A 22004-nucleotide genomic window follows, 5' to 3' on the forward strand; every position below is an offset into this window, starting at 1 on the left:
CATTTTTCCCAACCTTGAGCTCGCTGATCTCCAGCCAGCAACCCCTCTCGCCGCCTTCAGGAGGAAATGGCCGACACGTGACTCCTCCCATTCACGTGATGTATATTCTCACTATTTTCCACACTGCAGATGCACCACCAATCATAACTGCCCATGTTGCTGGAGGATAACAAGGTCAACATATTCTCGGTTTGTGCGTCCAGGCCCTTGGTCTGACTATGAGTGGCTGCTAGAGAATGATGAGACCAACAGAACGAGCTGGCTTATTGCCGATCACTTTTTGGTGAGGCTGAGCCAATTGTGCCTTGCCAATGCAGAACTCTGGCCATAGCCGGCAATGGCACAGCCAAGACTCAAACACCCAGACTCAGGGCTCACGCTCTAAAGAGGTTACATCTTCAGTAAAATTTTTCCCGCATACCATCATACCCTCACTTAGAATGAGACCGTTTTAGGCTCACGGTATTTACAGTACCTTACTTAACTTGTGGTCTTTCACAGTGGAACCTTACAGCATAAATCTGCTTGAACACGCAACTTTCGCATGTACAATATCACATTGCCTTACAGTCACTTAGCAGCCACTCTTATCCAGTGAAATTCTTAGGAGTGGAGAATCAGTGTTACTATCAGGAGTATCTATTACAGATGAATGCTTGTGTACTGGTACATCTTACCTGTAGGTCACCTATACCTGAGGTGAAATGCAGGTGGCGCCATATGACTCAGGCCAAAATTAAGTCAGCCAATCACAGATATACAATAGTTGGTTGGCTCAGAGCCCATGCGAGGTTATCTTCTGTTAAGTAAAATAAACAGAGAGGTTTCTGCCCACTTAAAGTTTGGCCTTGTTCCACGCCAGAAAATAAACATTTCACCTTTCAAGCTGTACATCAAATTGCACACATAAATCAGCATCACTCTCAACAGTATGCTTCAATTGTGGTCTCTGAAAGATGGGGAAAAAACAACAAACCTATGCAGGAAACATATTTCTCCATCATAAGTTAAGCAAAATGAGATATCTGGTATGCCACCTTTCCAGGTCATTTATAAACGAGGGCAGTAGCTGGAGACATAGGAAAGCTCAGCAATGAAGATGTACGGACACCAGTAGTATTTCAGCCCTACTGAGACCCAGACAGCTGAAAAGCAAAATGTGACCTATTACTTTTTATTACACCCATATCGCCACAGCAGGGTCAGTACGCTCCAGGCCTCAGAGACTAGGCCAGTAGACAGGCATGGCCTCGCTGAATGGGTGTGACTTCTTCTGGACCTGCAGTTGTGCTGAATGATGTGAGTGGACGGAAAACACATTCAAACCCCCCAACCACAGAGATCCTCGGATCAATAATACGATTTGTCGAGCACCCGCCTGCATCCCTGACCAAAAACCCAGGGAACACGATTCCCCTTGGTCCCCAGAGATAAGAGGATATGCTCTCAGTCTCAAACATTAACTTCATACCGTCAACACCAGAATCAGACCATCAGAGCAGAAATCATTCTGTACAGTAATGTTTTCAAGGGCAAGTATTCCGACATGGTCAAATTCCAGAAGAGTATGGAAACCGTAGTCTGACTCTGAAACATTTAAACAAATCTCAGGCTGTGGACAATGCTTACAGTGGGGGAAAAAATACTTAAGGCATGAGTTTGACCCAAGGAACAAATTCCATTCCTACTGGTCAGGCACTGGAAAAGAAGACTCTTGACAGACTGAAGCAAAGAAAACTGTCAGCATTCACAAGCTAAATAAAAGGACTGTACCCTGTGCTCACCCTCTCTCTCCTGGTGAACACTGCCTATTCTTACTTGAGGGTCTTGTTTTCACCAGCTCTGCGCTCAGGAACATTTTGTTCTGGTGGAATTGCAAGGCGCACCCCCCCCCCCCCCCCCCCCCCCAACAGAACACACATTTCAGTTTTACAACAACCCTCTCCAGGGAGGATCATTTACCATCACATCAATGCTGCCAATTCATTCGCACCCTATTCTCTAAGTATTCGGTCTCTACCCTTTCTCTACCCTATTACAGAATCTGCCACGAAAACAATCAAAAATCAGAGTGGAACTTTGTATAAGACCCTGTTTATTAGACTAACCATACTCACGTAATAATAATGTTGCATTTACGTATTATAAAAGACAATAGGTTATATCTGTTCACATTGAGGGCAATTACATACTATGTGGATTTATTTGATTAGAGACCACAGTATACACCAGCAGTTATGTCGCCATACCCAAGCTAAAATAAACCAGACCTTTGGTGTTAAAATTAAATGTAAATGAAAAAAAAGAATGTTATGTCTAAATCGTCACAGGAATTTCATATATAGAGATGATGGTAAAAATGTAAATCCTTATCCCATCAGCCTGTCGGCCAACTGACGATTACATAACCAGAATGTTTTTGCTTCAGATGTCCATGTTCAATCATCTGGAGTACAGTATAACACATTACTTAGGGGAGATATGTCCTTGTGTGCGCCGACTCCATGATTCCTCACTGTGTTCCAGTATCACACAACTCCATTCACACACATACACACGCGCATGCCTGGACGCTGCACTCACGGACAGGTACCTCATGTGCACACTCAGTTGCACTCACATTAGAACTCTTAGCACACACGTATACACAAACAAGCAAATTTCTCTAATGCACAGGTGCTTAACACATGTATCTGCATACATGCACACAGACAACCGGATCTGCTAGAAATTGTTGCGGACTGTAGATATAAATAGCTGAGAGATAAAAAATGAACGTAAAACTGAGGTGAAAGGATATTAGTAAAATGTGGTATAATACTCCCACTCCTTTCAGACAGTCCCCAGAATGATTCAGACATTCAGCAATGGAAAACTCCATGTATTCAAAATTTATTTACAATGAATTCAGTGTAAATCAATTCAATAAATCTACTTATTAGCCTGTAACTTGTACACATTATATCTGTATAAGAACTATTAGATTTGAACCACATGAATTTAGAACAATGGATAGGCAGTAGTACACCCAGCCCTTAGACATCACAATATTTATACTGAAGATAAATTTGTAGATTGTCAAAAGGCACAATATCACATTACAAAATTAGAACATACCGTAGGCTTTAGAATGTCAAGTTAATTCAATAAACCTCAAATAAGCTGAGGAACTGACAACTGTATCATTTTTAAATTGGCAGACATTTCCATATTAATTTCACTGTCAAGTAAGCACGTTGTAGGCAGCATGGAAAAAGTTCACAGCATAAAAAATAGTTTTAAAAAAACAGAATTTTTTTTGTAATCTTAAAGGCACATCAGGAGCATTGCTATACACTGGAGTACACATTATGGCAGCAAAAGGGTTTAAACCAATCCTTAGAGCAATATTAAGGGTGAGTATGTACTTCGATTTCACTGAGTTTCAGTGGTAAGTCCAAATGTCACGAGAAAGTCAGTGGTATTTTCCAAAGGCTGCTGTTTGTGGTCCTCAAATCTTGTACTTCATCTTCCCTTGTTCACTAATTACACATATATGCTTGGGGGAGAGAAGAAGAAAAACTTTCTGAGTTAAAATATTCAATTACACATTTGGTGCTTTGCTTGTTTGTTAAATGTTAATGAAATCTGTTTAACACTGCGTGTCACCTTAAATAAATCACATGAAAGGCAATGTGCTTATCTCTGAAGCCTTCTGCTCTTTGGCAAAAAAATGAGCAGAACAGAAATGCAGCCCTATAGTGGGCTTACCCAACAACTGTGATGTGTTGATTAGAGATAATGGAAAGAAGGAGAAGACTGGAATGTCAGATGAATATACCGAAAAGCCAAAACATGTCTTAGCTCTCCTCTCCATTGTAGAACATACACATCATGTTTTTCACTTTGTTACTGAAGCTCATGCATACATGCTTACCAGGTGAAAATAGTTGTGCAACAGGAACAGAATAATTGACAGTCATGGTATGATCTGGAGCGTGCAAAACCTCCATTTGTTGTTAAGGAGGTTTAATAATAATCAAAAAATCATCAATCATCTATAAATTCCTGATATCAGTGATTTTTTTGTTCTGTGCGCAGGACAATAAGTGTGATACGGACGTGTAGCTGCAAAGCCCTTAAGCTTAGCATCAGATAGATAAGAAAAGCTGACCTTTAACATCCCACCCTTCCGCCTTCCTTCCAATATACAGAATCAATGCGTCACAGCAGGATGCCAAGTTTGGAAAACACTGACAGAGATGTTCAAATCCACTTTAGATAATTACCAAGGAGCACCTCACAGATACCATGCATTCAATTTGGACAAGTTTTCAGTTAAAACCCCCACTCCCAACAAAAAAAAAAAAAAAATTTGGAAAGAAAACCTGCAGTAGTTTCAGAGAGACACTTAAAATCTAATGGCATTTTAACTAAAGAACTATACCCACCATCGATATGTGCTGGTACCCACGCGCACATGTTTACAATGCAGAAATCTCACTTCCTCACTTCAGTATTGCACTAACCTTAATGCAAGTTGTACGAAATGACAGAGGTTTGAATGCCACTGTAAATTATAATAGGCGCCAAAATCAAAAAAAAAAAACTTTCTGTCTTCCTCCTTGGTGTATGCCTATTGCAGAGCATGATGGGACTTATTTTATAAATATGGCATTAAAAAGAAAAACACATTAAGCAGATAATTTTGTACATGCTGGAGCTGGAGTACCTTATCCAAAGTCTGATACAAGAGTGAGAGGGACAATAACAATATATTAAGTATGAGGAAAAACAATTTAAATATTACACTGATTGATTTTACAGTAAAAGTGGGTGAGAAACCTGTTTTCAAGCTTTTGGGCTCTGCTCATTGTATGTTGTGAAACAGCTCTGTTTCTGTTTTCTGATTTGCCAATAATGGTTCTGGCCACATATTCACTGTATATATCACTGATATTAATAAATAAGCAATCATTATTAATTATGAATTAATTGGATAATAAACGACAGCACCTAAATCTGTTGTGCTTGTCCACAGTAGCACCTGGTGAATATAAATATGCGGTTTGGGCAAACAGGATAGAGTCTATATGTAAAACATGTGCACAGTGTATTTGTTTATGCAAATCCATCAGGGAATACCTGTTTGGCAATTTCAGTTCCCTTCAGGTCAGGTTTCTCATGAAGAGAGGCAAACTGTCTGTTCCCTCCTGTTTGTCACACTTAAGTTCTGTTTTTTAACACCACATTCAAGGCGTGGGACATCAAGGTGTCTTTTGGTTACAGACATCAATTAAATAAATCTTTTCAAGAACGAGTGGGATTTGATGTGATTGAGTGGATTGTCTTACATTGAGGTCTCGGAAATACTCGTTGTAGTCCAAGGCGTAACCAACGACGAAATGATTTGGGATCTCAAATCCCACATCTGTTGAGACAAATAAACAGAAGCGTAGACAGCATTTAGCTGACAAGGATTATCGTGCAAATTAAATCAGATGAAACAAAACAAACAAACAAAAAAACAAGACATGTATTCTCCGTTTGGAGAAACATCAAGACAGATGAACACTATAAGAGTACTCACCGTTATATTTTTCCAGTAAACAATTCATATTCTGACTACTAGTACACTGAAGATGAACGCAATGTTCCCCAAATGCCAAGACCTGTGAGAGAAAATGAGAGCTACATACAGTCAGGAAGACTTCCAACTCCACTGGGCACCCTCTTCACCAGCAAACTGAAACAGAAACAGTGGAACACTCACAACACCACTCTACAGAAACAGAGGATTAATAAAAGAGAACAGGATGTGCTCCACCAATCAAAGATGTGCTCCTCCAAACAAGGAGCATGTGGTTAATAAGGTACAGAACAATGTTGATGGCGATTGGGAGATAACTTTAAATTCCCTGGCAATATTCAAGAGGTACAGCCTGAAGGTACCCTCCCATTACTGTTGCCATTGTTCTATGTTATAAGCAATATACTCCATGATTGGTGGAACTCCTGTCTGGTTTCTGTGGAAAAGGTAATGTCCTATCCGTTTATTATTATCCTTGCAGAAACTCAGAAAATGTTCAGTGTTACAACACAGCACAGTTTCAAGGTCTAAAATAAGTAGTGCCTAATCATGGTCATTCTTTTCCGCCACTCTCCACTCTACTAATATTCATTTTTATGACCCTCTGCTCAAAGTGCCAGAAGGCCAGTGACATGCCACCATAGCCTGTGACCTCTGCGGTACACCCCCTGACTCAGGAGCTTGCACTTACCCGGCCACTCTCACCATCTTTGGCTGGAAGGCCTCAACGTGCTTCAGAAGAGCCTTCATGGTCTTTCCAGTGTCCACTATAGCCTGCAGGGAGAGAGGACATTATAATTACCTTAGTGTGTCTTGAAGTGTGTGTGTGTGTGTGTCAGGAAGTGTGTGCATGTACATGTACAAGAACCAGAATAAGAACAAACCACAAACAAAAATGAAAGATTTGCTAGTATCACATGCCAGACATTTCAAATCATCCATGAACTATTGTTCACCCCAAAACACACCCGCTCCTTCTGCTCTGAAAAACCAGCGGCTACATTATGCTCAATTTGTCCACTGTTCATGTGTTTGTCATGCGTTTTACCCAGCAATTGCATCTAGATCAAAGAAGGTGTCAGGCACAGGCAGGAGGATTTCCAAAGGCCTTGGTAACAAATCTCACTACAGAGGGAGCAGTTGTCAGAGCAGTTGTTTTTTGTCGAAGACGGACAGTGGCACCTTTTGCCATGTCTCATTTCTTTGTGTTCAGACCGCAGGCCGTCAATATAAGACATAATTATACCCCTCCACGGTTACCGCATGTGCATGAAGGCTTCTGCTTACCAGAAACCAGCCACTGTGTGCATAACCAAAATACCCTGCAATGTAACCTGTTTTACAAGCTCAGGTTATGAAACAAAAAGGACTCATCAATCAGAAGCAATTATGAAAATGTGATGAACTTCCCCATGCTTAGCTGTCACAAACATTTTCATCAGCCGCTGTCATCACCTCTGATGACAGAAGAAACAAACACACTGTTTTCAGATGGGTGATGGGTGACAAGGTTTGGAAAATAATTGTTTTGCAGACAAGCAACCAAAATACCAAATTTCATTTGGACTTCTCTGCGGAAAACTACAGGAAGCCCCAAAGACAAATTTACAATGAATGGGAAGATATTACCACAACACAGAAACTAGGTCAGACATATTAAAGCAACAATAACTTTTAAATAGATGATAAGGACTGAAATGAGATGATTTACTTTGAAGTTTGTGCAGCTTCAGTATCTCATTAGATATATAGCAGAAGTTCTTTGACTACTGAACCAATTTATTTGATACACTGTCCAAAATAACAACTCTATTCTTTGTTTTCCATCTGTTGAAAAGGAAGTTTCTGCACATTTTAAAGAGGGACTTATTTGAGCAGAAATGTCAAATGTAAAAAGAAAAAACTTGTTTCTGTTCTGTGCTGGCTGCAAACAGTTATGTGATGTGTTGTGATGACCTGTAAATTATGAATCCTGCTGTAATTGTGGTCATGCCCCTGGGACACAGAATGAGAAATAAGCCAAACACTGACTGACTGAATGAAAAACTGACTGATTGACTGAATGAGCAGCACAATAAAAAGTATTACATTAACACTTTTACTTTTACATTTGCAGCAACTGTCGTACTGTACATTGAAGGTACACATTTTTAAGACCGATTTTTGAGACCAATGCAATAATAACAATATATATATATGTGTGTGTGTGTGTGTGTGAATTCTCAGAACGTCCTCCTTGCATATGTGAGTGACAGTATGTCTGGCTGGCTGAATTAAGTCATGAGTTACGGCTGCTCTAAACTAGGGAATGCAATCTTCCCGTAAATAATGCCATAATGCCCCACACAACAGCGTAGATCTTACTCACCTCGACAATCAAAACGTTCTTCAAGGCATTCAGGTATGCCACAGCAAAGCAAAAAATGAAAACAAGATAAGAAGAGATGAGAAAGAAGGAATATTCACACACAGACATACAGATGAACAGAAATTACTGCCTTCACACCAATAGTGGAGCATGACGTCATCCTATTAGAAAATAAAAACCATGCGAGCTCTTGCACTGGATCCACATTGAACATAAAACTGACCCTACTACTCTTCCACAGGATCACAGGACTGGTGTATTTATTGTATGTATGTATTAATATTACAGCATTGTTTCACCTACTGCAACATTTCAATCTGCTTTATTCCCTGTGTATAATAATTTATAATGTATAATGTAATCATTTCAGCACATTTTCAAATACACTGTACTAGTCGCGGCAAATTCAATTTACAATAACCATCCATGTAATGGCTTCTAATGTCACGGTAAAATGATCAGTGTTCATTTAACTGAGTTCATAAGGCCAAGAAAAATCTGGTGTAATACTGAACCTTTTAGTGCATAAGTTTCAGAAAAAAAATTAACAACCAAAATAAATGATCTAAAAAAAGGTAATTTTGTTTGTTGAATTACATGCCGGCACAATGATTGGTCTGTTTACTGAATTGTATTATTTAATTGTTTTGGTGTTTCTAAATGAGCTGTGGTAGGAAAGTCATTCCTTCCTCATGTGAGGGCATTGAAATGACATTCTGGAATCCCAATCTAAAATGATAGCTCTTACAGGCATACAGATACAGGCCCATGTACTGCTTGAATCTTTTTTTTTCTGATAGTGAATCACAAACACGTCATTCATCAGAGTTAACCCCTCCTCCCCCATTCAGGCAGCTGCTCCTCCCCTGTGTTATAAGGTCTTTGTTGAAGACAGAGTATCAGTGGACCGAGACTTACGTGCCGAGAAAAAGTGGGCACAGTTCCAAGTCTTCGGGGCCTACACCTGACCAGTATTATGTAACTGGGAGGAACAGTGTTTTCACAAAAAAAAAATTCCCTATAACAATTGACCTGCTGTTTCACATTATGCACACATCCCTGCATGACTCATTTGAGTGGATCAGCTGTTTTACTGCAGAAGAGTGGGGGGGGGGGGGGCAAACCATGCTGGGTGCAGGAGCACAGCTCCATCCCGCCCACCAATGGCACCCCATCCCTCCATGTACAGAACCCCACTCTGCTCACCGGACTGCAGATTCACATGCCATCTGTATTGGGAAAACTGGTGCCAGTATCAGGCGAAAAACTGTCCAAACTCCCACACAGAGGGTTATGCAAATGAAGCGCTGCTGCGGATCAGGCATGTCGGCTACAGGCAGGGCCCTGGAAACACTTCCTACACCCGGACAAAAGCGCATGGTTTCCTTGTAAAGCATGATGGGATTGTGTGACCAAGGCCTTGGAATGAGATGGGGGCCGTAGATGGGATCAGGTCGCTCGACCCTTTGAAAGTATCTTTTGCACTCTTTCGGGCCTCACAGACTCGGGCCCTATTGTACCCAAACCCCCCCCCCCCCCCCCCGGATAAATATATTGTGGTATGAGGGGGCTTTCTGGGTCTGCATCTAAGCTTTGCTGAAATGTCAAAGCGTGTCTGTGATGGACTGTGCACCAGAGGTGGAAAGTCCAGGGGTCAGAATGTAAAATTCCTGCCATGTGTTTCTTCCACCGAGCTGATTTCACTGATTAGTTCTACCTCCTGGCTGAAGAATTGTGCCAATTAGCAAATCCAAGTGATTGGAACAAAATACTAGGGAGGACTTCGACTTTCTGAATGTGGATTTTCCACCTCTGCTGTCCACAACCAAAACACCCCAAATGAGCTGTGATTGGATACCAGAAAACTAACAGAGAAGGCATGTGACCTTAACTCTAAGAAACAAAATAAAATGCAATCTGAACGGTTGTCAGAACTTTGCCTAACTGCATGTGCGTGCGAGTCAAGTTAAAGAAAAACCCAATTGAATGCAGGCCAATACACAGGCACAGAATGCCTTCAAATGTATGTACTGACTCAGTGGATCAAACTGAAGCTCCATTGCATGGAACCTGACTCACTTTAACTCGTCTTTCAAAGTCAGTAGCATCACTAAACCTGCAAGGTCAAGCAGTGGGCTGTTCTGGCTGAACCTTTTACCCTTAAATTCAGAAAACACGTCAAACACATCAAGCCACTGCATCCTCTCGATTATCTGACAGTGTTCTGACTAGGAGGGGTAACCCACCATGTACCCCACAATGTCCTAATCCCCCAGCAACTCACCACCCATCAACAAAACAGAGCTACAGCAACAGATCCCACATTTTAGGATCAAAAAGGCACATTAAAAGTAGTGAATTTGGGTCATTCATTTGATCCAGTACATTTGGGGCACTAAAAGGCCAGCTTCTCACCCATTCATCTAAAAGATATACTGCAAAGACCAGCTGATTAATTTTGCCCTGTGGACACATTGCTCCTTCTCACTGCAAAGGAGTGACTCACTCTCACCCAGGCAGTGTTAACCAGAATAACAAAGCATCCTTTGTAAGAAAATATAATGATAAGGAATTTAAAACAGCCCAAATGTTGACCACTTACTGGACCTCTGTCCCAGAGTAACTTTTTTAGAACACCTCTGGTTAAACAAAACAGCCGTACAGGGACAGGCTTGTGTCAGACTGCTCCTCTTTCAGTATTCAGCCTGAATATATGTGTGTGTGTGTGTTTGTGTAGATGTATTTGAGTCCATTTATACCTGGGCATGGGTGTTGTGTGTTTCCATGTATGTGTGTCCGGGTGTGCATGAGAATGTATGTAAATGTGTGCTTGAGCATGCACGTTTTGGATATGTGTGTTTCTGCATGTGTTTGTGCGTGCGTGTGTTGAGCCGTCACTTTTATGTGTCTTTAAGGGCAATGAGAAAGGCATTCTGATGTTTTCAGGCTGCTGTCTCTCACAGATTGAGCTTTACCCAAGAGGGCATTTATTTCTGTGACAGAGCTCCCCCTTGTGGATGGAGACTACATTGCAAGGAGATGACCCAAGGTGAACTAAAAATTCCACAGCATTACAGTCAGAGAAGAATAAGTAAATAAATGAATAAAAGAATATCCCCAAGAGCTGATATTCTAGATGCTGAACCGAAACCGCAATGATATGATATATCTCTGGATCTGTCTAAATTGTACTAACTCCACAGAGCTCTTCTTGGCCTAATAAGGACTGATTCCACTGGGCCTATCCCTCCACATCGGTCTTGACTCAGCTGGAGACCACAAATGGCTTTGAGCAGGTATGATCTCACGGTCAAATACAGAGGAGAGTCAGCATCACACAGAAAATGCCCTCGGCTGTCTTGCTAATAGTCTGTCTGAGATCAAAGAGCCACCACTGCTGTGTTTGACTTGAAAGTATGGCAGCATGAATCAACAGCACTGTATGTGGTGCACTAAGAATGTACAAAGTTACAAAATACCTCAGTGTGTATGTGTGTGTGTGTGTATGTGTGTGCGTGCGTGGCCACAAACCTTGGCTCAAGGCAGGGGTTTGCCTTCGTCACTCAGAAATTCTCTATATTTCTGGAACTGGAAGATCTATACGTTCAAAATCATTTCAAAAACTCTAAATGGATTTATTTTTGGTAAAATAATATGTTTTTACATTATTAATGAGCCAAGGGGGCAGCACGGGGGTGCAGCACTGTCGTCTCAGAGCAAGAAGGTCCCGGGTTAAAATCCCGGCCTGGGCCTTTCTGTGTGGAGTTTTCATGTTCCCTTCGTGTCCGTGTGGGTTTCCTCCGGATACTCCAGTTTACTCCCAGAGTCCAAAGACATGCAGATGGGCTAACTGGAGACTCTTAATTGCCCATAGGTATGAGTGTGTGAGTGAATGGTGTATGTTCCCTGCGATAGATTAGTGACCTGTCCCGGCTGTATTGCTGTCACTCGCCCAATACATGCTGGGATAGGCTCCAGCACCCCCCTGCAACCCTGCCTAGGATAAGCAGGTTAGATACTGGATGAATGAGCAAAGGAAATAAGGCAATAATAAACATGTTAAAACAATGAAAAAATAACTTGGCTACACAAAAGACCTGAGTGAAAAATTGCACATCCTTTTCTTTATACTGGTTTACATTGTATTATGTATTAATAAATATAAAGTGCTTATCACCATATATTGTGTTCTCAAAAATGAAACGGACATCTTACCAACCAATAGATTTATATTGTGCAATAATGTAATCTTGGCCACCTTGGCTACATGAAACTATGCTGTTTGTTGCAATGGATTTTACAGCATTACGCCAAGGTAGGCTGTGCCAAACTCTCCCATACATACCTTCCCACTCAGGACAGAGAGATCCTCCCCACCCAGTATGTGGAGGTCTTCAGTGGAATGGTCATTCTACAAAAAAAAAAGAGACAGGTAAAATCACAGGGCTGCAGTGAAAACATTTTGCTGTTTGATGAGATGCGACAGCCCCAATCCTGACCAACCATGTCTTCACATTCACTGTTGTTGTGAAAAGTGTGCCCGGAATCAGACCTTCTGTCTGAAACAACAAGAAGTCTTCTACTGCTTTGTTTGGGCTCCAATTGGCTTCTCTGCGGGAGGTCAAGTGGCACTCTGATGTTGAAATTGCTGCGCTACTCTGCAGTCTGCCGCCCTCAGTCACAGGATGCTTATGAACAGTGGGAATTCCCCAGCGGCACTATGTGGCAACTTGACCCCACCTGCTTTATTAGAATTAGCCCAGAATGTGGCTCTTCATTACATTCACAGAGTCTGCAGCAAAAGTACAGCACGCACATTTGCAAGAAACCTGACTGTGTGTGTGCATGTACATGTTTGTGCATGTGTGCACATAAGTCTGTGTCCTCCTGTGAGTATGTGTGTGCCACTGTGTTGTTGTGCTAGAGTGTGCGTTTTTGTGCAAGTAATTCTGACTGAATTGTGCACTCCATATGAGTATCTACAGAGTGTTTAATGAGCAACATTACAGGGACAAGAGACTAACAGGGGCCAGCAAAATGAATTTGTCACTGTACTGCATACCGATCCTACTCTACAGTCATACACCAGGGAAGGATTATTTCAGCAAACAAAGATAACAGTTCCATCTTTCCTTCAATTGTTTACTTCCAACAAGCAGTAAACACACAGAAACAGAATTTTAACCGCTGAAGCACCAAATGTGAATCTCAACAAAACATCTGGTATATCCATTGTCTGGTCACAACAAAGCCACTTGATCCAAATACTACTTCTCATAGTAAATTTTCCATTTCTACTCTTGCTTACTTTTCAGAATTTTAAAAGGAAAGTCCTCCTGAGCTGCTCTACATCATGGATTGTGAAAACAACACATACTTTCACCTCCCTACCATGGTGCATGTTGAGTGCTGATTCACTGCAATTCTCAATGATCTTAAAGATAAACATGCCCCATTGGACAGGATTTTTTTCTCTCCAAGTCAAGTCTGCACCAATCAACTTGTCCCATAGCTGAGTACCCGGCACACAGAGACTGGTGAAGCCATGTACAGCTCAGTAAACAGACACAAACACACAGGAACATGAACACACAAACATGTACACATACCCGCAGTTAGCCACACATGCAAATGGACAGGATAACAGGCATACAACAACTGGGCAGCTGTGTGGATGAAGAACAGCGGATGCGGTGAGGCTAGGCTCAGTGTCACAGTAGCAGCCAGGACGGGGTTCCATATGGGCCCTCCCCCCAGGTCACATGACTGCCTTTCCCAGTGCCACAGCAGAGGAAACAGAGGAGCTCTGGCGCACCATGACACCCTCTAAAAGACAGCAGACTAATCCATTGTTAATGGTGACAGCTATAGCAGAGGTCAGGCTCCATAGAAAATTATACCTGCTGCACAAAGGTCCATTTTAGGACACCCTCCAAATTCACTCTGCTTTGCTATTGGGTGTCAGGTGTTAGTCGCACTCTCTCCTGGGCACCACTTGATTTTCAGTGACAGGTGTCAGTCGTCACTCACAGCTGCCCTTCTGCCACACTGAAGAAAATAAAACTGATGTGTCAGAGGTTTAGGAATGTAATAAGAGTCTTCTCAGCCCCCTGGATGTGTAGAGAAAGAAAAATGCAATTATGTCCATGGACAGCATTGACCAGTTATTAGGACACTGGTTCTGTGCTAGAGGGTGATAGGTCCTCAGGTCAGGCCTGCTCCTAAATGTATGCATTCATCACACTCAGTTTTCATAAAATGAACAGGACTTCAGAAAGCAGACTGCATCTATAATGTGGATAAGACTGCAAAATTGGAGAAGAGGGATTGAGAGAGAATGACAGATATTCAATCTGGGAACATTTACCTTGCGTTAAAAATACATGCAAATTCAAATATGCTCCGTCCCATGTTTACTCATTTGACATTAAATACTCTTTTTGGTATGTTTATATAAAGCATTCAAGTCATAATTTATGCTTTGTCACATTTAAATAATATATCAGTTCATGCTGTGTACAGAACACACTATAACGGAAAAAGCTTTTTAATGAGAACCTGAGATGAGAATGAGAATTTAAAATAGACTGCTGACTGTAAAAAAAAAAATTCTCTGATTATATTCTGCCAACATCACCCCCTGCTGGCAACAATATTGTAAAACAGACAGGAAGAACAGAAACAGAAATGATTATCTATATGATCATGCACATAAGGGTTGTTCAGGTTGACACATATTAGCTCAACAGACAGCAAAATTTAATTCCACATTTTCTGGTGGAATTCTAACCCTATTTTATTTATAGTGGGGCCCGTTAAACCTAAAGAAACTCTTATTCTGACAGAACAGGCTCCATATACAGTACGGTCAGGGGGGCGGGGGTTTCCGCCTGAACAGAATTGTGCGTGTAGTCATTCAAATCAGACTAATAATTGACCATTTTAAGCAAGTCATCACAAAAGCTGTTTACAAAAGTGAGTTTAATCACTTCTTGTTAGAAACTGGTGAGGTTTCAAGGTACCAATTTATAAATATCATAAGTATGAAACAGCCTCATAGATGGATTCCCATTTTTCTCATTATTGATTTGGTACTGCTAAAAAGTTTTATGGGCTGGAGGGATATAAAGATCTGGAACGCCTGCAAGTAGCACGCTGGCAGTTCCACAGCTCAGACTAGCTAATGACCATTCAGCGACAACAAATATGTGTTTGCTAACCTAGGCTCTTGTTTGGTCACTGTAAAATTGAAAATTAAATTTCATTCAGAGTCTGTCATGCAGAACATGGACACCTCTTTCAAACTGTAAGAAACCCCTCAAATACACCAAACAGCGTCAGGGTCACCAACTCTAAAAAACCATAACTTATCACGTTGAGGTCACCAACAGTAAGAAACCTCTCTGATACAAAAAAACAGCAAACGTATCTGAGTGGGGAAGGAATACATGTAGTCTTTCCCGGATTCATTTAATGTTATCTCAATTATCTGACAAAATAATGCTTTTAACCTTTCCTCTGCTACCAGTTATGCATAGATGGAGGTGACTGCTTTCCACCAGTAGTGTGGTTCTATATGGATAGCTAGTTATCTTGGTAGATGCAGACAATGTGGACAAAACACATGATAATTATATAAGGGGTACATTTATGCCCTAAATATGATGTGACTCAAGACCAAGATCATGCCGGGAATAAGGCATGAGATCATAAACATCCAAGTCTATTTGATTTTGAATATAGATATTGAATATTTCAAGCTACCTTGCTCAGAGTCATTGATAAAACAACAACCTATGAATGTGAAGGCTGGGTTAGTCAGAAACAGAGCGGGCCTCCATAGGCGACTCTGCAGACTGGTTTCCAAACTGAAGCACTGCGCATGGACAGAACGCCAGGAGGCATCAGTCACGAAATGCTGCCATCTGCACCGTGCAGATGTAACAGGATACAAGACTCCCACAAGATAAAGCGTTGAATAGTTCAATTCTTACAATCCATAGATAATGTACTCTGGATCACGCTGTGAGAGAGTTGTGGATGGGGGCTCAAAGGTCAAATACAAACTGCTCAAGTGCGAATATTTCAACTGGTGAATATCATGGTAAATTATCTCTTGTCACGTTTGCAGTTATTGTTTTTGTTTTCCCTCAATACAGCAGGGCCTTTTGATGCACCCTACCTTGTAGAAACCCTAAAATGAATATGTATTCATTTAGTACATATAGTGTTTTCTGCAGGAATGTTCTTACTTAAAACAAAGGAGGACAATTTAAAAAATGTATAGTAGTGTCCATTGTGGGGCTATTTTCAATTCCCATTCTAATTTGGAATTCCAAATTTGCAACCACAGGCGCGGCCATGCACGATCCCCTGCCTAATCAAAAGACTATAGACATAAGGGATCTCGAAAACATGTGCTGTAGCGAGCCTGCTTCTTTTCACACTGCAGCCTACAGCCAAGCTTGCACAGAATTTCATCAAAGGAATACATTTCACGGGCACACAATCGACCAGCATGGGTTGTTAGAGAGTGACTAGTACCCCTAACCAACTGAACCTTCCCATACCCTGGGCGATGGAATCGCCCCTTGGCCAGGACAAATTTTTCATGAAGTGCCTTTTTAATAAGTGGAAACGAGGTCTGTGTTTACAATGTATCAGTAGTCAGCCGGGTGCTGGGTGGCTCGTTCTGTTAAGGCACTGTTCTAGTGTGCGGATGAGCCCCATGGTCTGGTATCAAATCATGCCAGTACCAACTGTGGCTGGCAGCCCTCACAAGGTGACACATAATTGGCTTTAGCATTGGCAAGGCATGAGACGGTTTCAGTCAAGCGGGATGAAGCCATCTTACTGCACACAAACAACCCCCCGCTGGCTGATCATGTGCCAGAAAATTTAGGTGGACATTAAGTGTCTTCCTCTGACTCCTGTCTGAGTAAGCTTGATTTGAGAACTGCAGCGTAATAAGAAGACATGGCTAAGGACAGCACATGCTGTCCGATATAGCATGTGCTGACAGCACATGCTATATGGGGGGCGATATAGCTCAGGAGGTAAGACCGATTGTCTGGCAGTCAGAGGGTTGCCGGTTCAAACCCCGCCCTGGGCATGTCGAAGTGTCCTTGAGCAAGACACCTAACCCCTAGCCTCTAACTGCTCTGGCGAATGAGAGGCATCAATTGTAAAGCGCTTTGGATAAAAACGCTATATAAATGCAGTCCATTTACCATTTACATGCTTGCAAGCATTCTTCCAAACGGACAATGGAGGTGGCGAGGGCACTCATCTGAGCCCCACTGAAAGTGATGTCATTAACCTGACCCCCACTGGGAGTGATGTCATTAACCTGATACCCCACAGGAAATTATGGCATTCACCTGAGCCCCAGTGAGAGTGATGTCATTAACCTAACCCCCACTGGGAGTGATGTCATTAACATGACCCCCCACTGGGAGTGATGTCATTAACCTGATCCCCCACTGGGAATTACAGCATTAACTTGACCCCCACTGGGAGTGATGTCATTTATCTGATTCCCCAGTGGGAATGATGGCATTCACCTGAGCCCTGCTGGGAGTGCCGTTGTTTACATGGGCACAACTATGAGAGCACGGCTTGTGGCAGGAGACAATAGGTGTGACCTGGGTGTGACCTGCACCAGGGGAGGAGAGAACTGTAATCTTCAGATACAAAAGGCTTGCTCTAAACCAACTTGTTTTATTTTGGCGAGCAGCCCAACTTTATTTCCATTACACATATTTAGGAAGCTGTAGGGACATGCAACTGTTGGTGATGGGTGGGACATATAAGTAAGAATAACCAACTTTAAAGGGCCACTGAATTTTGTGGATGCTTAATGCACAGTACCTCCCTCTGAGGTCAATTCCCTAATTAATTCAAATCCAGAAAATGTAACTTCACACTGTTTCGACAACATATGCTTTAAAAGGTTAATCAGATGAAAATGACAGGTGTCATTTCAGAGAGAAACCCAACTACAGGAGCTCCTTACAGAGCTTAGACTTCTCTCCTTTTCCCAAAAGACATTTGAATATGTCCCTTTATGCAGCCCACACACCACACCCCACTTGTTTGATTTTTGTGCAGCTGAGAGACTGGGTGGGGTGGGGATCCACACAGCAGATGCGTGGTGGGTGGATACCCTCCATACACTCACTAAGTAGCTCTTGAGCCTGATGAAGTCGACCCTCATGAGCAGGGATCTGCTGGAGTTGCGGCTCAAGGCCTTCATGAACTCCACCAGGTCAGCACAGAACTGGTACCCGCCCTTCAGCACGCACAGCACCACCATATCGTGGTGCCCGATGTCATCAATGATGTTTCTGGCCAACCGCTCCGTCCTGTGAAATTAGACCCAACAACCACACCCATTAACATTCTCTCGCACTGGTGTTTTTCCTGAACAGTCAAGCACTGTCCACAATTGAATCCTGAAGTCACAAAGATCTAGTTAGGCCACTTACACTTAATAGCTGAGGAATGCAATCATTAGAATTCCTCTAGAGAAGAAAAGGATATTCTGTAGTATTTAGTCAAGTCACAGAGAGTACACATTCCATTTTCCACACGAGGGCAAAGTAGACGCATGAGGTTCCTGAAGTCCATTCCAGGCAACCCCCCACTCCCCCCATATCTCCACTGGTAACAATGGAGCGACAATAACACAACAATGTAGGAGGCACAGTAGATAACAGCTATGTTTTTCCGTTGTTCAGACAAGAAGAGAATACACCATTAATACTGACAGCTGTGGGTTTCAGCACAAAAAAATGGCTGTGATTTTTCTACTCAGCCACTTCATAAACCCCTAGGTCGGATATTAATGTGTGCAATTAAATTTCAGAATGAGTAACAAAAAGTTGCATTCTGGGGTGGGGACGACGACAAAATATCTTTTTAAAACATAAAGTGGCACAAAAACTATTCCCTCACTTAATTGATTCTCAGTGAAACTAATCATATGTGAACCCTTCTATTCTACAATCAGAGTCATGGTTGAACAACCTGGTAGTTTTGAGGTCAAAACAACAGCTCCTAAGCATGTCCAGGTGGATAGATAAGTAATAATAATTTGTGGTTCACTAGTGTAATTGTTTACCATGCATATTTTCATTAAAATATGATTCAGAAATTAAACCGAGATGGATGACCTCGAGACAGAACTGAAGGGAAATTCACCTGTCCATTATGACGCCATGGGGGATGTAGACGCTTTCTAAATCCCCATAGTAGTGTTCTGGGTACGTAAAGAGGTCTAAGCTGTAGCCAGGCCAGTCGTCTTCAATCTGGGAATTAATACATTAATGAGTGAATGAATAAAATATAGACAAAGTTGTGGTTTTGGGGAGAATCTAAGACATGGTATTTACATAAACATTTAGTATTATAAAATATTACATAAATATATGTATATTTATTACCCATGCATTAATTTGGCCCCCACAGTATACCTCAGTCCCAAGAAAGTGTTCATATAATGCAGCCTAAACAAAATTCCTAATATTTATGGATATATCAAACTTCCCATTTAATTTTAGTTATTTATGCCAGTCCATTAAGAGGGAATAGAAGGGACTCTTTTGATCTCAAAAATACTCTTTTCTGCAAGTACTCTACAAGTGTCACATTGTGATTTATAAAAATCCTTTGGTTTAATCTTTGCAATTACAGTATGAGACCCATGGCCATTTCTCACCATTTTGGCGCACTAGACGCCAGACACCCAAAAAAATAAAACAACAACAACATGCGGACATGCACAATTGCCATCATGCTTCAGTTACAATTCAAACTGGCAAATAACACAATAAAACAAATCAAATTGAAAATGCAATCAATAATAATAATAGTAATAGTAATAATAATAATAATAATAATAATAATAATAATAATAATAATTATTATTATAATTATAATAACAATAATATTATTTTTATTATTATTATTCTAAACAAAATAATTCTATTAAAATAGAAAAGAGGCAAATACTCAATAAAAGAACTAGAAAATGAATTAATTTTGAAACAAATATTTAACTCAACACACAGGGTATATTGTACACAGCATAGTGCACTCAATGGCCTTTTGACTAATAACCTGCTATCCAAAGTGTACAGATTGGGGACAAAAAGGAAGGAAAAACTGGAATAAATGAGTGGAGAAAAATAACAAATGCAGATGCTTCCATATAAGTGTACCGCATGATACAATTAAGCAATCAAAAATCTATCATGCTCTGTGGCATTGATAAAAACGTATAGCAGGCCCACTTGACCTCAAATTTTAGATCAAGATAACAAGAGGAAGTGACCTTCAATGAGGGTTCATTGTTGGGGCATGGATGGCAGGAGCTTCAGTCATAAAGACTGCTCAACAGGCTAGTGTTTCAGTAGGAACAGTGACTAATATGACATCTGCATTCAGATCGATGGGAAAGTAATTAGTTAATAGTAAATAGGATCAGAAATTGTGGTCGAAAGCACACATTCAATGACTGTGATGCTTGTGCATTAGTGCAATATGTAAGGGAAAACAGAAGAGCAACCCTTCCTGAGGTGACTGAGTATGTCAATGCAGGTTGTGATTAGACTGTGTCAGCAAGCACAGTCCATCGACAACTACATAGAGAGGGATATTACAGTAGGGTTGCAGTACATATACCCCAAATCACAAAGACAAATGCACATTTGAGAGTTCAGTTGTGCAAAAACCACAGACATTGGCCTCAGAGATGTGGGAGAAGATGATATGGTCAGATGGTATGATATGGTTGGAAACCATGAAGCAATATTCAAATTGACAATCTTCTAGTTTCAAGGAAGTTCAATTCGGTGCACGTCATCATCATGTATCTAATGTAGTCACGTTGAACTGCGCTTGACCCAACCACACCTCATTCTCAAACGACGAGCATCACATGTCGGCAAACGAACCGCCGGTCAGGGCATCTTCATCAAAAAAGCGTGGGGTGTGTAGTGTAGTGCGAGCATGAGTTTATTTTCAAAATGAATTGGACGCATCGGATGCCACTTTAACGGACATTTGAAAGTAAATGGGGCGCCAGATAAGTAAATAACATTTTTTTCTCGCACCACTTCGGCGCCCCTCCCGGCAACCGCCTAGTTCGCCTATTCCTAAAAACGGGCACGATGAGACCTGGAGAACAAGCTTGACCAAAATGTTTATCTCTCACATGAATCAATGCAGCGCAATGCAGACAACCGAGTTTTACATCCTTGGGATGAACACGCTGGATACCGAAGTTAATTTTATTTTCAGTTTCAATTGAACTTCACTGTGCATTGTCGAAGCGCATTGTCACAAAGCAGCTTAACAGAGATCCGACACGAGCCCTTCTCTATGAAGAATATAAGTGGATCAGTGCGGCGCCCGCACTTCACTGATGTCCGTAAATACTCCTTTCTCCCAAGTTAAGGCAAATCGTACTCGCCCGTAATCAGTTCTGACGGTTGGTGGGTTTCACTGAACTTTGCGCATATGGTCTTACATTTATTTTAAGTAGGTCTGGATGATCTGGTAGTGGCCATCCACCACCAAGTTATAAAGTTAATACAGCCTAATATAAAGATTGGTGGAGCCATAGTGTTATACACAATAGTTGTTATTGTTGCGATTTTCACTGCCCATTTTGCTTGCAAGAAAAATTGACGCTTAAAGACGTGAAACAAGTCCTAACCATGAGTAATCGATTATTCGTCGTAAGTTAATGTTAATTCAACAGCACAGTCAAATCGTCGTTGCAAATTTCCGCCGATACTCAAAATGTGTAAACAAACATTTATCAAATCGAGTCTCTGGATCTTCTGACATTATTACCAAGACAGACTTCACGATATTTACCACAATCCTTCCGTCCCTCTTCACGGTTTTGGTTGCATCACTCTTTGCCATGTTTGTTTGCTTCAACTTGAAATATGTCTTAAAACTTAATGGGAAATAGTTTAACGTTATAACTTCTAAAGAAGAAAGTGCGCCAGTGTAGCTAAACGGAGAAGAACACGAGCGAATGAATCGAAGGGCTCC

The 22004-nt window shown here is 41.3% G+C and overlaps 1 protein-coding gene across 2 annotated transcripts; it reads right to left on the reverse strand.

Annotated features, from left to right (window-relative positions):
* Positions 1–2876: 2876 nt before the first annotated feature.
* On the reverse strand, positions 2877–22004 carry prtfdc1a (phosphoribosyl transferase domain containing 1a). 2 transcript variants are annotated; one of them, XM_035412488.1, is made up of 10 exons: positions 21822–22004; positions 19140–19246; positions 18118–18301; positions 12283–12348; positions 7938–7955; positions 6261–6343; positions 5679–5725; positions 5334–5410; positions 5125–5212; positions 3421–3538 (listed from the first exon to the last, which is right to left on the reverse strand). In XM_035412488.1, the coding sequence occupies exons 1-9, from the start codon at positions 21870–21872 to the stop codon at positions 5162–5164; spliced, it is 684 nt and encodes a 227-aa protein (XP_035268379.1). In that variant the 5' UTR covers positions 21873–22004; the 3' UTR covers positions 3421–3538; positions 5125–5161. The 2 variants fall into 2 exon arrangements, with proteins under 2 accessions (XP_035268380.1, XP_035268379.1); XM_035412489.1 differs by lacking the exon at positions 5125–5212 and having other exon boundaries at positions 2877–3538.

Source organism: Anguilla anguilla, chromosome 4, assembly GCF_013347855.1.
Source record: "Anguilla anguilla isolate fAngAng1 chromosome 4, fAngAng1.pri, whole genome shotgun sequence".
NCBI classification, from domain to species: Eukaryota; Metazoa; Chordata; class Actinopteri; order Anguilliformes; family Anguillidae; genus Anguilla; species Anguilla anguilla.